This window comes from Phyllostomus hastatus, unplaced genomic scaffold (assembly GCF_019186645.2).
Source record: "Phyllostomus hastatus isolate PE091 unplaced genomic scaffold, TTU_PhHast_1.1 phas_contig_826, whole genome shotgun sequence".
NCBI classification, from domain to species: domain Eukaryota; kingdom Metazoa; phylum Chordata; class Mammalia; order Chiroptera; family Phyllostomidae; genus Phyllostomus; species Phyllostomus hastatus.
Window position 1 is genome coordinate 119,675 of NW_025333966.1, and position 14,126 is coordinate 133,800.

The following is a 14,126-nucleotide window of genomic DNA, read 5'->3' on the forward strand; positions in this document are numbered from 1 at the left end:
CCCTGGGCTGCAATGGGCTGGGCCCGACAGAAGACCAGTTCCAAGCAGGCTGAGAGGAAGGGACTGGGGGTGGACTGGGGGCGTGTGTTCCAGGCAGAGAGGACTGTCCTGCGAGTGACCCAGGAGAAGGCAAGATGCTGACAAACTCAGTGTGACCACAGGACCCACGCAGCAACGCCAGCCAGAGTTTGGGACTTGAGGTGCGGGCTGGGGCTGCCAGTTCCCTTAAACAAATCAGGAATGGCAGAGACCCTCCCCAGGGTGGGGTAAGGGTGGTTGGCGGGGAGGGTGGAGGCCAGATCTGTGCTCCCACCCCCAGTCCAGCTGCAGTGGAAGAGACTGGACTCGGGGAGGCCGGAGGGGAGCCAGAGTGGACAGAAGCTGAGTCAGTGACGGGCAGCAGCGTGGAGGGAGGCGGGGGCCTAGGGGGGCTGGGCACACAGGTCTGGGAGGGACAGGGGACCCTCACACCCTGGGGTGGGGGGGACTCGGGAGGAGATGCCTGTGGGGATAACGCCCAAGGGTCTGGACGGGACAGGCTGGCTGGAATGGCGTGGACTTCGCCGAGGGACTGTGTGGGAGCTGAAGGTTGTCAGGGCCCCACGGGAGTGCGGGGCCCCGGGTGAGCACGTCCAAGGACGGGTGCTGCTCGGGGTGAGTGAGGAGGGGGCAGGGCGGGCGCGTTCTCAGGGGAGCGCTGGACGGACAGTGCTGTCACTCCCAGGGACAGAGGCCCGGGGACACCACAACCCGGACAAGAGGCCACTCCAGACTCTGGTACCCGATTCGGGGCCCTGCACCCACAAACCACACCCTCGGCTCCCCTGACTCTCTGTGCACCACGTCCCCTTCCCAGGACAACACACCCGGAGTTGTCCACCCAACAGGAATGAGAGGCAACACCATTTAGAATATAAATCTTATTGGGTGAAAAAAGTTTCTACAAACATGTGACCACACTATGTAAGAGAAATTTTAACACATAAATAAAACTGTAAAAGCACCTATGCTTAAATGTGTAAAGAACTGTACAAAGGCCTCCACAGCTGGCATGTGACAGTAACTGTCCCCATGCCCCACCCCAGCTAACCTAGTGACAGCTGAGTGCCCCCTGGCTTGTCTGTCATGGAGTGACTTATAAGTGTCACCCTGGTATGGCGCTCCCAAGTGGAAGCCGGGGACATCGCAGTGCCTGAGAGATCAACAAAAGAGCTGCTGGGGTCACACCCAGGACCAGCCAGCCCTCCTGGCCTCTGTTTCTGGAGGAGGCCACGGCTCTCGGGCCCACCGAGCACAGCCAGTGGGTCCCTGCTGAGCAGCTCAGGGTGCCCGGAGTCCCCTCAGGGGCAGCCTGTAGGCATATGGGATGCAGGCAGAGGGTACCCCACCTTGCATGGTCCTCCCCGTCAGAAGCTTCCCGAAGAAGCTCCTTGGACACGGAAGGGGCTCCGTCCCACCTGGGATCTGTGAAGGCGCCCACGGGAAGGGACCTGGGGAAGGCCAGCACCCAGGATGCTGCTAAGTCCCAGTCGTTGCCAAAGGAGCTGACTCCAGTTCGGGGCTCTGCGTCCTCACGACCTAAGATACCTTCCGCACCAGCTCGTTGGTAACATTCTCCAGACGCTCCCGCAGCCGCATCTCACGGAGGGCCGCCACGAGCCCGCAGGGGGATGCGATGTGCTCCAGCTTGCTCTGCCAGCGCGGCAGCATCCTGTGGGGCTGCTCCGCCAGGGTCCCCGGGTCCCCGTGCTCACAGATGACAAGGTCGTTCTCCTCCAGTCCCGAGAACCTCATGAACCTCCTCCAGCTAGATTTGGGAACATCCTGCCCGCATTCGGAGTAGATCCTGTTCATGGCTGAAAAGAGAAAATCACAAAGGGAGCCTTGGCCTCGTCCCTGGGAGGCAGGCGTGGCGTGTCCTGTGCACTGTGAGGGTCCCAGCTGGCACCAGGTCCAGGGTCCGCAGGAGGCCCTGGGTGCCCAGGCTGCCCTCGCAGAAGGGACCAGGCAGGGGGACAGGAGAGCGCGGTAGGACGGGAACTGGCCGGGCTCCTGACAGGCCTGACGCTCATTCACACGGAGCCAGGGAGCCCGGCAGAGGGGCCTGCGGGGCCCAAGGGGGGCAAGCCCCGGGGTGATAGGTCCACTGAGGCGGCCCCTCCTGACCAGCGGGACCAGAGTGGCTAGGCAGGCAGCAGGGGCGAGGTCTGTAACCTCGCTGGGTCCCGACTGTGTGACCTTTGGATCTGCCACGTGGGGGGTCTCCCTGAGCTGTCAGAGGACGAGAGTACAAGCAGCACGCGGCCTGTCGCTGGTGCCGCAGGAAACCCTCACCCCCGTCCCACTGACAGCAGCGCCGCAGCCCCCAGGGCCTCACCAGGCCAGGGTCACCCAGGCCTTCCTATCGGCCACTCACGTTCCTGCTCAAACCGTGGATGCGCGGTAACGCAGGGCCGCCTGCGTCTGCCCTCACGGCCAGAACTGACACTGCACGGAGGCCCGTGTGCCCTCCTGTCTGCAGTGAGTGTCGGACCGCGAGTCTGATGCCCACGGGACGTCCCTGAGCTGCCTGGGGGCCCAGGGTCCCGCTTCCCAGAAGGGAGGACGTTGGGTCATGACATCACACCTTGATAGTCACTATAAGGGAAGACTTTGGGGGACTTACCCTCAGGGGACCCGTCCTTCAAAACAAACTTTTCTTCATATTGCTGCAGAGAGAAGGGAATAAAACTTTCAGGAGGAGACTCCGGCGCGGCTTCCTAGTGGAATCTACGGAAACAGCCGCAGGAGTTCGGGTGGGCGGGGCCGGCGGGGGCAGCGGGGCCTCCACACGCTGTCCAGGCAGTGTCTGGGGACAGGGCCCGGCCTCTCAGAAGGGGCAGAGAGCTCACAGCCCAGCCGCCCACTGGGTCACACTCCCCAGGACACGGCCTGGCCCGGGGCAACACTGAGCTTCCTGCTGCCCTGCCCTGGAGGGACACCAGCCTGTAGTGGGCACTGGACAGGCTCTGCACCCTTCTGAGACCCTGTGCACACCGTCCCCCTTCCTGAAGGGTCCCACTCCCGAGGATCACGTAGGGAATATCTGGTCATCCCGTCAGGTCCTACTCAGCTGTCACGGCCTCGTTACGCCCCCGATGGAAGGAGGACAGTGAGTGTGCTCCAGACACGGGTGGTCGTGGCGCCTGTGTCCGTCCCACAGGGACACGCGGCCCCGTGTGTGCGCCCTGCCTCCAGCGCCCATGGCCGCTAGACCTACCCACTCCCGATGACACACACAGCACACGGGAGGCGCTGGGGCCACAAGTCCTCGGAGGCCGGTGCGCGCTGGAGACTGAGAGGTCAGTGCTCATGAGCCGGGTCTCCTCCAGGCAGCGCCCTCCCAGCGCTGGAACCTGGGAGAGCTCGGTCCCTGGGTCTGGGTGGCCCTGGGGAGCCACCGTTCCCTCAGACAACAGGTGTGGTGGGGATGTCACAGGCTGCACTGTGTCCCCAAAGATGTGGGTGTCCTAAGCCCAGAAACCGGCGTGCAGCCTTGTCTGCCAACTGGGTCGCTGCAGGTGGGACCTGTCCAGATGAGGCCCTAACTCAAAAAGACCAGTGTCCTCTTTTACGGATACAGACTCACACACGGAGACAACGCCAGGGAACCTGAACATCCGGCCCCAGCACAGGGAGACAGTAACATTCTGTCCTTTAAGCTGCCTGGTGTGTGGGGCTGTGTCTCCGTCACCGGGAAACTCGGACAGGAAGTTAGGGCACGCAGGGCGGCAGTGCGCACGCCCTGCACGCACACGGCACGTGTGCCACGGACACAGGTGTCCTTGCTGTCACACCTACCAAGATGCCCCTCACCAGGTATGAGGTGTGTAGGGTAATCTGCCCCGCCAGAGGCACCTGGCTTTGCAGCGCCTGCTGCGGGGTGGCCCTGCCTGCTTCGGGGACCACTGACTGCAGCTCGACACTGGCCTCAGAGTCCTCAGGGGACCGCACGGCTGCCCCCTGCTGCTCCAGCAGTGGTCTGGGGTCCGCGCCGGCACCTGGTGGGCCCCGCTCTGCATCCTGGGGCAGCAGACTCACCCTGGGCTGGGTGCCTCCCTGTGACTGAAGAAGAAAGCCGTGACCTTTGGTGGCAGGGGCCTGCAGCCCAGCCCTCCCCAACCACTTCTGGGGGAAATGCCACCTCGTCTGATAGCTCAGGTGGGGACGTGAGGTAGCAGAGAAAAGTACTTCGTGGGGTCAGGTGCAGGGTGGCCCCCCAACTCTGCAGGGAGTCCGAGACAGGGGGGCTGTGTGTGAACCCAGCAAGACAGGTCTGCATCCAGAGTCCTGTGACCTGGAAATGCAGCCTTTGCAGACGAGGGAGCCGTACTGGACGAGAGTGGGCCCTACGTCCAGTGCCCACTGAGGGTCATCAGGAGACAGACCCACGGGGAAGAGGCCGGGTGAGGACAGAGGCCGGTGCTGTCTGATGGGCGCTCACACCAAGGAGCACCCGGGAGAGCTGGCCACCCGAGATGAGGTGAGTGCAGGGGAGGGGGGACCTGCCCCCAGGGCCTTGGACGAAACCGGCCCCCCGACCCCCGACCTAACACCTGGATCAGACTTGTGGCCTCCACATCCGGGACACGGTCAGTTTTGTGTCTTTCAGCCCCGAGGTGGGGAGGACATTTTGCAGTCCTGGGAAGCTGTACAAGCCCCGTGCCCTCTGCGCCCCGCTGTGCACCCCGAGGTCTAGGCCAGCAGAGTGGGTCTTCCCCAGCACGGCCGCTCCGGGCTCTAGTCGGGGGAGCGGACGCCGCCCAAAAGGCTGAGCTGCGCACGCTGGGGACGCGCTGGGGACGCGGATGGGGGCTTACCGAGCTGGTCCTGCAGCGTCTCTGGAAATAAACAGAAAATGAAGTCCCGATAAGGGGATGCAGAGGAGGATGCAGGGGGTGGGTGTGGGTGGGGCAGGGAGGTCGTGACCTCCTGCAGCTGGGTCTCACCTTGGGCACTTCCCCCACCCTGCAGCTCTGCCTGCTGCTTCCTTCTCACCTCGTGCTCGCTCCCCTCATCCTGAGTCGGCGCCTTCTTCCTTTTCCAGTGTCGCAACAGCAAGTACACCACCGCCACCACCACCACCACCACCACCACCAGCACAATACCCAGCACGACCACGAGCACCACCATCCAAGGCTGTGTGTCCCTGAAGAAGGAGCCTGCGAAGGGGTGGCGTCAGCCCCTGAAGGGATCTTTCTGTCCCCAGAGCGCCCAGACTCTCACTGCCACACAGGACGGTTTTCCTGAAACGTCTCCCCCCCATGGGATCAGATGGAGCACGAGGACGCACACACAGTGTCACTGACGTCCCCTCTGCACCCCCCCGACACTGACTACCTGCCCCCCAGTCAGCAGAGCCTGGTGATGAACAGACTCTGGGGCTGGGGGCCTGGGTTCCAGTCCCGGGTCTCCTGCCCGACCAGCGCTGTGACCTTGAGCTAATGACGTAACCGTCTGTTGCTGTGTCCTGATCAGGGAGAGCATTCAGTTAGTGCTTATGCAGTGCCTGACACAGGGTGAGTGCCACGCCGGTTTCATTCAGTTTTAAAAACGGATTATTTCACCTTGGTGATGGCGAAATCAGGCCCCTATGCGGCTGGTGAGCAAGGTACCTGTCCTGTCCTGTGTCTCGGCGACCTGCCCGCTCCAGCACAGGGAGCAGGCCCGGGTCTCTCCCCCAGGGCACCCCGAGGCTCTGCCCTTTGTCCCGGGGTCACTGGTTTGAAAATACCCAGACACGGGTCACGTCCCACCGCTGCAGGCTGGCCCGTGGGGTGGTCCCCAGAAGTGGGGTTTGCATCAGTCAGTGAGCAGTTCGGGTGCAGACGGCCCTGCGCCCCCACAGCACGGGGGCCGACCCCCAGGAACACCATCCAACACGGGGAGGACAGACGGCTACGGGGCTGTCTCCCCACAGCCCGCCACCAGAGGACGCCCACCACCTCGTTTGTCCTGCTGCGGCCAAATTCACAGGGGGAAATAGTTCCCTGTTCCAAGAAATTTGTCATCCTCCTGGGAGTTTTACCTTCCTGGGAACTGATGATTTCCGTTTTTGCTCCTTTATCCACCATGTTCCTTTACATAGTAATAAGATTAGCCCTTTCACTGAGATTTGGGTTGTTTGTATTTCTCCCTCCTGGTGTGTTTGCTGAAGTTTGCCATCTGCCCCCATTTCCCACGGCCTGGCACCGTGTGTGGCAGGAAGTGCTCAGAAGGTGTCTGTGACATGAACCAGTTCAGGGGAAGGAGCCCACATTCCCGCTCTGTGCCCCTCAGGGACCCAGGTCATCAGCAGACAACCACACCTTCCCCCAGGGACCACCCAGGAGACCAGGGCAGGGGGCACGGCACTCACCTGCGATGGAAAGCCTGGCTGACCTCTCGTGGCCCAGCAGGGGGTTTCTGATGACACAGGAGACCCCCTCCCCAGAGCCGCCTTCCAGGATCACACAGGCTGAGGCTGCATAAAGGCCCTGGGGGTCTGCAGCCTCAGATATTGCCTCCGAGGGCAAGCTCTGTCCCCTGGCGTCTCTCCACTGGATCTGGGGCTGCGGGTACCAGCCGGCAGACGTGCAGTTCACACGGATCCCTCCAGCCTCGTAGCCCTTCATGTCCATGTGGGGATCAGAGCCCAGCGCTGGGGAGGAAAAGTGAGCTGAATCGTGGGGAGCCCTCTGTACTGGTGGGGTGTCCTCACCAGGGAGGGGCGCCCACACTGACCAGCCCAGCAGGGACTCACCAGGAGCTACTCCCAGCGTGTGCTGTGCAGCAGAGACTGATCCCCGATGGGGCCACTGCCTGACCCTGGCTGGACCCTCGTGCTGGATCCAGGGGGCTCTGGGCCAGAGCAGAGGCTACTTCCCCAAGTCCCCTTAGAGACTGCTGCAGCCTCCTCTGCCCCCTGTCCCAGACAGGCTGGTCCCTGGCACAGCTGCTCATCCCTCCCTGGGCAAGCATGCAGGTGGTGCCCCTTAGCCTAAGTGGGTCCCATGCCACTGCCCCTGTCTGTTCTGCCTGTCCTGTGGGGGCCATGCTGTCCCATGAGCAGGAGGAAACACACGGTGTCCTGGAGCCGCCCGAGCAGGGACTTATATGCACGGCTCCTTGGGAGGCTCCTTCTGCCCTCACTGCCAGGCTGCTCAGATCGCCTTGCAGGGTCTCCCCCCGGAAGTGTCCCCAGTGAGGCTGTGCAGAGGGGAGGACTTTCCCACGGAAGACAGCGGACATAGGGCCAGGAAGAGGGGAGCTACTGCCACCTGTCCCCACCCCCTGATCACACGGAGGGGGAGGAAGCCCTCTGAGGACCTGAACACACAGAGTCCTGCAGGGGGGGCTCCGTCGGGGGAGCCGAGGTCTCCAGGAAAGGACAGCAGGCTGAGGAGGGGCCATAGCGGGGAGAAGGCCGGGGGCTGCACCGTCCCCGCTCCAGCAGCACCCCCGCACTGGAAGCCATAGGGCAGGGCTGTGTCCGGGGAACGAGAACTGCAGCCCTGATGCAAGGACACGGGCAAGTTCGTGGGGCAGCACCTCAGACAAGGCGCTTTGTCACTGGGGTGGGTCAGGGCCACATCAAGGCCACTCAAGGGTGGGGTGACAGCACAGAGGAAACAGGAACCGTGTGCGGTGACCCACCTCCCTGTGCCGGCTGTGAGTGACCAGTGACACCCCCACCATCCTGACCGCGTCCCACCCAGAGGCCAGCGCTGCCTCCACATCCCCCCGAACCGCACCAAATCCTCCCTGACGACCCCTCTCTGAGCCACCCCAGTGTCCCCGTCCCCAGGGGAGCGTCCTCCCTCGCTGCACCGAGGACGGACACAACCTGTGCAACTGCAGCTGTGTTCCCGGGGGTCAGCGGGGAAACTGGGCCCCACAGGAGTTGTCTCTGTAGGTCAGACTCCTGGACCCAGTGCAGCGGGCAACTGGGCGTCCCACGGCCTTGGTCTGGAACATGCTGAACCCAAACACCCGTTTGCCACCCACTGCGGGGAGGTCCCCTTCCTCCCGTCCTGGACCTCCACCCCCCTGCTGAGACTCATGGGCGGCATGGGGGACTCTGTACTGGGAGCAGGAGGAAGTCACCCTGGGGGACCCCTGGGTGTCTCACAGGCCTCAGAGGAGCAGAGATGGAGGTGAGGGGGCACCCATGCTGGTGAGCAGCCCACGTGCTCTGGGGTAGGTCTGCAGCCTCTGCCCCCGCCCACAGAAAGGAGCCTGGAACAAGCCTGAGGCTCACCTGCCACCTGCAGCTCCACCTGGGCTTTTGCATAGAAGTCTCCATCTTGGAAAGAACACAGGTAGGGTCCGTTGTCTGAGACCCTGACGCTGTGAATCCGGAGAGCGGCCTTCCCCGCAGTGATGTCCTCTCGTAAAATCGCAGTTCTCCCTCGATACTCCTCTGCCGACGTGTTCTCCTGCACGTGTGCGTACACGTGCACTACCTGCCTGCGGCCGGGTCGCACCCACGTCAAGTCCATGTTCTCAGCGCTCATCTTCGGGGACAGGTGACAGGGCAGGTCTGCGTCTTCACCCACCATGGCCAGGATGGGCTCGGGGGGTCCGACCACAGCAAACTCAGCTGGTCATCAGAAGGGGGGCTCCGTCAGAGTGAGTAGGGCCAGAGGGTCAGGGGGTGACCCAGGCAGGGAGGGTGAGGTGACAGACAGCTAGACGGGAACTCAGTCCTCACACAGGTGCGGTGTGGACAGGCCTTGCAGGGGTGAGCGGAGTCCCGGGTTCTGGCTGAGCCCGAAGGGAAAGGATGCAGACACACAGACGCACAGCCGGTCCTACCTGAGCAGGGGCTGAGCAGCTGGACCACGGCGAGACACACAGGGAGGGCAGGCAGACGGGGCACCAGGCACCTCCCCATCCTGACCTGCTGTGCACAGAGAGAGAGGCCAGCAGGGGCTGGGCAGCAGGACCACCTGGAAGGAGGAGGAGGATTCCACGTGGAGAGACTGCCTGCCAAGGGCCGACCCGGGCACCACCACCATCACTGGGGACCCCAGAGCCTCCTCTGCAATTGTGCCCTGAGGGTCTCTTCTCCTTGGATCCCACCGTGGAAATCAGCCATGAAACATGGATCGGTAATGCAGGTACCTTATCCCTCGCCAGCAGGGAGCACCGGGCTCTCCTGTGGGAACCTGCTCAGGAGCCCCCCACTTGCCCTCACTTCCCTGCCCCAGCCAGGTGCCTCCCCCAGACCACCCTCTTGAGGAAGGCAGGCCCCTCTGCTCTGAGTCTCCATCCGCTGCTGACCCCTGCAGGCCGAGCTTCGCACAGCAGCCAGCGCGTCCCGCCCCCTCACCTCCCTCCTGGGCAGCCCTTCCCACAGGGTCCCCTGTCACCCAGGGCAGAAGCCCAGGGACTTTGCACCCTGTGCTTTAAATTGTCTGACTGTTTTAGGGGATGGCTTGGTTGGGGGGCAGTGATTCAGGGGAAATGGAGAGAACTGTACTTGAACAAAATTAAAATTAATAAATAATAATAAAAATATCTCAATGATTTAAAGACTAAAAAACTTCCAGAGTGGGGGGACACATTTCCACAATATTTTGAAGGATATTTACTGGTTTTTACTCCTATCACACACCAACTTAAAACCTAAAGGAATGAAATTTAAATAACTCAGAATGGGAATTACATCCTGTTTCATGTGAATGTGAACTGTGGATGCATTTGGCCACATGCACACAGGGGCGACCCAAAAACAGAATCTATTTATCAAAACTGTTTTTATTCTCACACCTTTAGCCTTCGGTCACCCTCACATGCTCCCCCCTGGATGGGGGACACCGGTGGGGACAGCCCTCCACCGCCCTGAACACTGTCTGGACTCAGCGGCTCTGACACCTCTTAGAGCTTCTGCTGTTTTGTTTCACGTCTTACGAGTCACGTGTTACGGGATGTTTCTTTCCCTTTGTGGACTCTTTTCATGCCGGAAAGAAAAACAGTCACGCTGGGTGAGATTGGGAGTGTAGGGAGGGTGGGGCTCGTGGGATTTGGTCAAGAACTGCTGAACACAGCCCTGGCTGGCATAGCTCAGTGGGTTGAGCTCGGGCTGCGAACGAAAGCGTTGCAGGTTCGATTCCCAGTCAGGGCACATGCCTGGGTTGCAGGCCACGACCCCCCCAGCAATCGCACACTGATGTTTCTCTCTCTCTATCTCCCTCCCTTCCCTCTCTAAAAATAAATAAATAAAATCTTAAAAAAATAAACTATTGAAAAAAAAACAACTACTGAACACTCAGCAGAGGTGGGCAGGTGGGCTGGTAAGTCACCTGTCAGGAAATGGGCCAGTGCTCTGGGAGAGTCCTCAAACAAATTCAGTAAAGCCCAACGCAGCCTCTTACAACAACGCCAGCTGGTCACGGATGCAGATGGGCTCCTAGAACTTTCTCTCCTAGTGGGGAAGCCTGGACTACAAGAGGCACACCATCCAGAAGGTAACTGCTGGCTTATTTATTTATTTTTTTTCTGTTTCTGGTTGGGTCACTCCTTGTATACTAAATGCCCTGAAAAAGTTTTATCCATAGCACCAAAGATTACACTGGCAGGAATTGCTTTTAAACAGAAACTGGCAATAATACAAAAACTGACATTTAATGCTGTTCATTATAGTGAAATCTACAAGAGCACTGTGTATAAATTGCATCCAATTTTGTTATAATTATGAATAAAAATGTGTTATGAAAAACATAATTCCTTCCCTAGCTTGTGGGGGTCAGTGTACTGAGAGCAGGGTTGGGAACCAAAGGGTCGCTGGTTTCATTCCCACTCAGGGTACAATCTTGGGTTGTGGGCCAGGTCCTCAGTAGGAAGGTCATACCAGGCAACCACACACGAATATCTTTCTCTCCCTCCTTCTCCCTCCCTTTCCCTCTCTCTAAACAGAAATAAAATAAATCTTAAACAACCAACCAAACGTAATTCTTGGACACACCGTGACACAACACACAACGGTGAGAAGCCGAAAGCTCCCCCTCTCCGATCAGGAGGGAGACAGACGCCCACCCTCACCAACCCCCGCCCCAGAGCACTGGGAGTCCGAGCAACAGCGCTCACGCGAGACAGAGACAAACAGCAAGCACATCAGAGGGAGGAGGAGCCTTCGCACTGCTCGCAGATGGCAGGACGGGCTACGTAGGACCATTTGAGGACCCACGAAATCCCATGAGAACGTGCAAATGAAGGCAGTGAGGTCGCAGGACACAACGTGGACACCGGGTGCACTTCCGTGCAGCAGTGACGGGTAACCAGAGGGAGGTGTTGTCAGCCCCTCCTGCGGTTGTGTCCGAAAGCAGAAACCACCCGGGAACAAGGTCAACCAGAGAGCGGACAGCCTGCGCCCTGACGGCTGGAGGAACCGAGAAAGGAGACAAAGAGGGGGGATGCGACAGGGGACACACTGAGCTCAGGGTCGGCAGGAGCAACACTGTCACCCCGTCCCCACTGCCCGAAGCCAAGCCCAGACTCAGGCTGTCCTTGTTGAAACGCCGATGGCCTTCTCCTCAGAACGACAACAAGGAATCCTGAAATATATTTAGAAATTCCTTGCGTTTTATTCCTCAGTGAGGCAGTCGTGTTAGGTGGGCGTCTGCCACCTTTCTAACTAACCTGACTCCTGCTCACATTTAAGTCCCCGCCCCCTCCCCTGCCCAAGTGCAGGGGACTTTGGGTGGAGGGTCGCTGCCCTGGTGGCGGGAGCACTGGGTGGGAAGGTGCTGGGACCCCATCCTCCTCCACAGACTGCGGGGCACCCAGAGGTTCGGGGTGAACCCGTGTGTCTTACTCTCTCAGACAGCGGCTCTGATTGCCGGGGGCCTCAGGGGGACCCTTTCACCACAGACTCCATGTCATCCTAGGAGACACTTGTCCTGCCTGCCCCATCACCCTGTTCACCTGTGACACCCACACTTGGGGTGATTCCTACCAGCCGGGTTGACGTGGGGCGGGCTGCAGAAATGAAGGAGCCTCCCCCAGCCTCCCTGCGCCCACTCACCCTGCCGGCACTCGGCACACAGCAGGGATGCGGGCTCCAGGTGGCGGTGGGCCAAGGAGGACCCAGGCTCGCTCAGGCTGCACTCTGAGACCCCGTCCAGGTCTCACACTCTGCACCCGTAGGAGCCTGTGAAGGGGGGCGCACAGAGGTGATGGTGTGGCCCAGGGCACAGACCTCCCCTGGTTCCTGCAGCCTCTGCCTGAGGAGGTGCCAGAGCACCTGGCAGCCTGTCTGCAGCAACTCCTTGGAACCTTCTGGACTAATTCCCGGGTCCATGTGTCCCAGGGACTGGGGACCTGCCTCATCCTTGGCTCTTCCCGACGTGTGCAGCTCCGGGAAGAGGGGTGTTGAGTGTGCACCACGAAGACCCTGGCCACCACTACCCTGGGGGCCGCTCTGTAGCTTCCGGGCCAGTGTGCTGCGCAGCCCAGGTCATATAGAAACCAGCCTCTGTACCGTAAGGCCAGAGTTGATTTTCAGTAAATAAAAGACGGGGTTTCTTAAGAGAAAGTCTCCGCCCATCTCCGGAAGGGGTGTCTAGGGCTGAGGCAACAAACGCTCCAGGCTCCGGTCCCTGCCCCTCCCCCTGCAGTCCCACCGACACGCCCGGGGCTGCAAACCACCGCTCCTCCCACCTTCCACCCACAACCCCGCCCCCACGCCCTGGGATTGCAGACAACGCTGCTACCCACCCCCACCCGCCTCTGGTCGGAAGGTGGCGGTGTTTCGCTCACTCACACTTCCGCGACAGTCAGGGACTCCGCCCGCCTGGCTCCACAGAGGGCCGGGCAGAAAGTGGGCAGTCTGCAGTCTCCCAGGAAAAATGGGGACCCACCTCGGGTCGCCCTTGCCAGCGAGACCTTCAGCGGGGCGCACACCCCGCGGACCGGTCCCTGCCCGGCGTGTTGGGAACCGGACCACCAGTGACCTCGGCCTTGTGTTCCCCACGCCCTCCCCCGCCTCTCCCGTGGAGAATCTGGGGTGCCGCGGGAGTGGGAACGGGCCGCCCGCGCGCCGGGAGAACTCCCACCCCGAGCCGCTGGGACCCCAGTGCGCGGGTGCGGGGGTCGTAACACAACACGCTGGTCTCCTCCCCCCCCAGCCCCCGCCCCGCACCCCGCTCGGAGCTCGCCAGTTGCCCGCGGTGTCTTCCAGCCCCGGGCGACAACCGCCCCGCCGTCGGGGTCTGCCCTCCCCGAGCGCCCCGCACCCACCTGCGCCCCGACGAGCAGCAGCGGCAAAGTCCGGGGAGGGGAGCGCCGACACCGGAGCGAGCCCCGCTCCGGGGCAGCGGCGGAGCCGGGCGCGGTAGTTTCACTCCCGCCGCAGCCCGCGCGGGTCCTGCAGGCCGTGCGGATGGCAGCGGGAAGCCCAGAGCAGTCTGGACGCGGACTGCCCTCCACAAGGCGCCCGCCGTTAGTGGACGACGCAATTACAGCGTCTCTTCTGCGGGAGCTTCTCCCCGGGAGCGCCTGGGCGCCCAGTGGGTCTCCTGGAGCCAAGCGAGCAGACCGAAATGCCGAACAAAGCGCCACCATTCACTTGGCCCGGGGGCCAGGCTGTCTCAAAACGCACTGCACTGCCACACAGTTGGGAGGAGCCGGAAGACCCGGCAGAGGCCCCGCCCCGTCCTCCCGCTGCGCCCGGACACGCCCCCAGGGCGGGGTGTCCCTCCCTCTCCTCCTGGGGCTCCAACTTGGAGCGCGCCCCACTGGGGGGGCCCACTGCACTCGGGTTCGAATCCTCCGACTTTTGGCTTCTTCATGAAGACACGGGTGATGATGACGGTGATGCCCAGACAAACCGGGGGAACACGAAACAGCTCGCGACCAAACCACCGCTGTCTGCGCTCTGACGCCGGGAGAAACAGGAAATGTCACAGTGAAGTCACACGCTGACAAAGTTTCCAGCAGCCGCGAGACCGAATACAGACAGACCGGCCCCACGTGTGCTCGTGAAGGACATGAAAGGCCTCGGTCCGGGCACCTGCACCCCGCGTCCACGGCAGCACTGCTCACGAGGGGGAGACACAGTCCGCCCACAGTGAGATGCACAGATGGATGGACAGAGACGCGTCGTG

The 14,126-nt window shown here is 61.6% G+C and overlaps 2 protein-coding genes across 3 annotated transcripts in view; both read right to left on the reverse strand.

The window, feature by feature from the left end:
• Nucleotides 1–13,592, reverse strand: part of LOC123826620 (butyrophilin subfamily 3 member A2-like) — a 97,653-nt gene extending 84,061 nt beyond the window's left edge. For both annotated transcript variants that reach the window (XM_045850640.1, XM_045850639.1), the window contains exon 1: nucleotides 13,261–13,592. In XM_045850640.1, coding sequence (XP_045706596.1) covers nucleotides 13,261–13,584 — 324 coding nt within the window. In that variant the 5' untranslated portion in view covers nucleotides 13,585–13,592. The remainder of the gene's footprint in view (nucleotides 1–13,260) is intronic.
• On the reverse strand, nucleotides 906–8,891 carry LOC123826623 (butyrophilin subfamily 3 member A2-like). Its single transcript, XM_045850654.1, has 8 exons — nucleotides 8,836–8,891; nucleotides 8,279–8,620; nucleotides 6,398–6,679; nucleotides 5,038–5,201; nucleotides 4,860–4,880; nucleotides 3,841–4,104; nucleotides 2,666–2,708; nucleotides 906–1,856 (listed from the first exon to the last, which is right to left on the reverse strand). Exons 2-8 carry the CDS (start codon nucleotides 8,577–8,579, stop codon nucleotides 1,579–1,581), a joined length of 1,353 nt encoding a protein of 450 aa, XP_045706610.1. The 5' UTR covers nucleotides 8,580–8,620; nucleotides 8,836–8,891; the 3' UTR covers nucleotides 906–1,578.
• Nucleotides 13,593–14,126: the final 534 nt, after the last annotated feature.